This window comes from Purpureocillium lilacinum (genome assembly GCF_023168085.1).
Source record: "Purpureocillium lilacinum CBS 284.36 DNA, scaffold_8, whole genome shotgun sequence".
NCBI classification, from domain to species: domain Eukaryota; kingdom Fungi; phylum Ascomycota; class Sordariomycetes; order Hypocreales; family Ophiocordycipitaceae; genus Purpureocillium; species Purpureocillium lilacinum.
In genome coordinates this window covers 1,345,339-1,348,535 of record NW_027072118.1, presented here as the reverse complement: position 1 = coordinate 1,348,535, position 3,197 = coordinate 1,345,339, and the positions used below count along the sequence as shown (strand labels likewise).

The 3,197-nt window shown below is 56.7% G+C and overlaps 1 protein-coding gene across 1 annotated transcript; it reads right to left on the bottom strand.

Moving 5' to 3' along the window:
- Window positions 1–1,654: 1,654 nt before the first annotated feature.
- On the bottom strand, window positions 1,655–2,524 carry PLICBS_010172 (uncharacterized protein; the record flags this gene model as incomplete). Its single annotated transcript, XM_065601868.1, has 1 exon — window positions 1,655–2,524. The coding sequence occupies one exon, from the start codon at window positions 2,522–2,524 to the stop codon at window positions 1,655–1,657; it is 870 nt and encodes a 289-aa protein (XP_065457940.1).
- Window positions 2,525–3,197: the final 673 nt, after the last annotated feature.

The following is a 3,197-nucleotide window of genomic DNA, read 5'->3' as shown; positions in this document are numbered from 1 at the left end:
GTGTCGTGTCGGGCGTGCTCTTCCGCATTCGCTGGAGGGCCCTCATTCTGCACCAGGTAGCCTGCTGCACAACTTCCGTCCACGACGGCCAAACATAATCGCACAAACTAACCCTCATGATAGGAGCCATTCTTAGAAACGGAGAACCCCGGACTTGCGCGACATGATCATCTGATCGCTCTTGACTCAAGGCGGTCTCCGCGGAATATGCTGCAGGGTGAGGCGGCACACGATCTACTCAGCATCAGCACTACGGTGCCTCCCACTACCACGTACCAATCACCTCGCGGACTCCAAGCTGGATGATGACCACAGGATATGGTGGAACTCGTCTCAGCCCTGGTACTCCATACACTTTAGGCAGCCTGTAGGCGTTCATGGACTCGCGACTTACTCGTGGCCACCTGAGTCACTGATCGACGCATCAGGGAGCGGAGGACGCGAAATTCAGCCAAACGGCGTCAAGAAAACGTTAACAGCTGTGGCTCAATGCCACGAAAGAACACGACAACACACGCCCTTGGAATAGCAATCTGCATGGCGAAACTTGCACGGCGTATGTCCGGCGGTTGCGGCAAGGATTGACGACGCATGGCCCTGGAAATACCGCGCCGCGCACTGGCGCTGAAGGACAAGCTCAAGTCCAAGCACGAGAATCCCGAGAGCATCGCAGGCTATCGGAGGCGCTATCAGAGCTGATGGCGGAGGCGTATCTTCTGGAGAACATGTTCATGGCGCATGACAGTTGTGACTACCAGCTGATCCAGGACTATCTGCATGTTCGGCGTTGGATTGGGTGGCCAGGTGGCCGAAAAGCTGGCGTCAGTCTCACCTTCCCTCGCGAACCCCTTTTCCTGACATGTTAGAATTGTTTCCTGTCTTTTTTTTTTTTTTTTTTGGGGGGGGGGGGGGAGGGGGGGGGGGGGACAGGTCAGGTAGGCTGACAAATGCCAAGTGCGTGAGGGCATTCTGTGCAGAGAGTTTTGTCCTGCGTAGCGTTGGCAACGTTTGGCGATGAGGCAATGGCTACGGGTTGCGCAGGCCTTCCCCGGGATGTGACTCGGGCAATCCGCATCTGCCCTTTGGTGTGCGGGAACAAGGCTCGCGAGTATTCTGCTAAGCTCCCGACGGGACGTTGCTCGCTGGAAGGAGTGACTTCGTTGCAACGGTATGCTTCAGCTGCCATCGTGTCTGGGTAATATGCCGGGTTTGACTGTCGTCTGCTTCAAGAACTGCTGTCTGGTACTCTGGCGCAAATTCTCTGTGCACACCTGCCGAGCCGGCGGTACCTCGAGCGTCGAACACGACACTAGGGTAATCCTTCCTTAGGCTCGACTTGTCGGCGCAAATACACGGTAGCACAATAGCAGCGGGAGAAAGTCGAAGATTTTCGAGGCAATTTTTACGCGGTTGCCGTTCCTTAAGATCCGTGTCCCGTGTGGACCTTTTGGAAGTGACAATTGCCTAGGGTATGACGTCAGTAATCGCGACGATCCTGAACAGAGTCGGCAAGACAGCCACAGCAAGGTTTCAATCGATGATTGCCCCTGCTCCAGACGTTTCCATTTGCCAGCCAATCCGGAACTCCTAATCGCTTCGCAATCTCGTGACCACGTTGACTCCACGGCCCTTCCCAAATACATTCGAATGAATGTTACGATGGACTTGCCCCGACTGCCCCGACAGGTGAGATTGACGTCTTTAGTTTCTTGGCCACCCACTCCGATTCCGACTCCTTCAGGTAATCTTGGATCAGCCGGCAGTCACAACTGCCATGTTCCATCAACATGTTCTTGAGAACAAACGTCTCCGCCATCAATTCCGATAGCGCTCCCAATAGCCTGCGATGCTCCTGCTCGAGATAATCGTGACGAGACTTGAACTTGTCCTTCTCTTGCCGTCTCCGTGAGCGGCAGTTGTCGGCGGCGATACGGTTCTTTTCGCGGACGCGTACCGCCTTCGGGTCCTCTCCGCCTGAGGCGTCAGCGGCGCTTCTCGCACTGGTTTGGCGGCTAATCCTCGTGTTGATGCCGCCGTCGACGATCGCGGTGCTGGCAGTTGCTTGCGTCTTGCGTGGGCGACCGCGCTTCTTGCTTGGGGTCGGTTTGGTCCTTGGCGATGGAGGGTCGGAGGATTGACTGCTGTCGAGACCCATCTCTTCTGGCAAGCTGCTGCTGATGCTGCCGGGCGACGAGTTTCTGGGGGGAGCCCTGGCCGTTTGGGCGTAGAACGGGTCGGATAGCTGCGTACTGCTCATAGTGTCGCCACACGTGCTCGTGCTCGTGCCACACCTGCCAGCGTCAAGGCCGGCCATGGTCCCGTCCATGCACCTCAAAGAGACGTCATTTCCTCCAAATATGCCTGCAGACGGTGGAAGGCTTTCTTGCTCCCTCGCCATCAAGCCATCGCTCAGCGAATACGTGCCGCCCCATTGGCTAGCGAGCTGGTTCGATGCGAGCGAATTCTCGCCGTTGAGGGCTCGTAGCTCAAAAGGGTAACTGGAGACCATAAGTGTCGAGTCCATGTCGGGTCGTGTGCTTTTCTAAGCCAAGTTGAACTGTGGGAAATTTGACAAGTACATGGCGTCCGGATATACGTGTGGGGGGTTAGTGACCCGGAAGGCTCCTTTATAGATCTCAAGTCGAACAAAGTCACATGCAGGCGGGAGAAGAGCCCGGGCAGGTCAGCCCGTGACGTACGTATCGCTCGAGATCTTTAAGAGCCGTATGGGTCGACGGAGCGGTACCGAATCATATAGATGGGAAGTGGGCGTGTGAGTCGCGCATCGTCGCCGCCGACACAGGACAAACCGCTTATGAGCGGGTGTTGGATAATCGCTTGTCTGACACGTTGAAGGGCAAAAGCGCCCGGGGGAAGAACCAGCTCTAGATGAGATCGGCAACGAACCCGCCAACAGTCCACTGGGGATAGGCGTTGACAGATCGATCCAGACGGAAGCCGCTCCGGGCAAATGATTCGGAAACGGGGCCCTGCGCCGCTCAGAAGTGGTGGGGCAGCGACGACGGAGAAATATGGGGCAGACCACAGGCTCACAGGCCACCGGGCCACTTGGTCCGTCGAAGGCCAGTAGCCTACGGCCCGTACGGACGAAGTACGCGGCCGAGGAGTTGACTCGGTCGCCAGGAAAGAGAAAAAAAAAGGAAGATCCCGACACTGTGACATGGGAACACGATGCC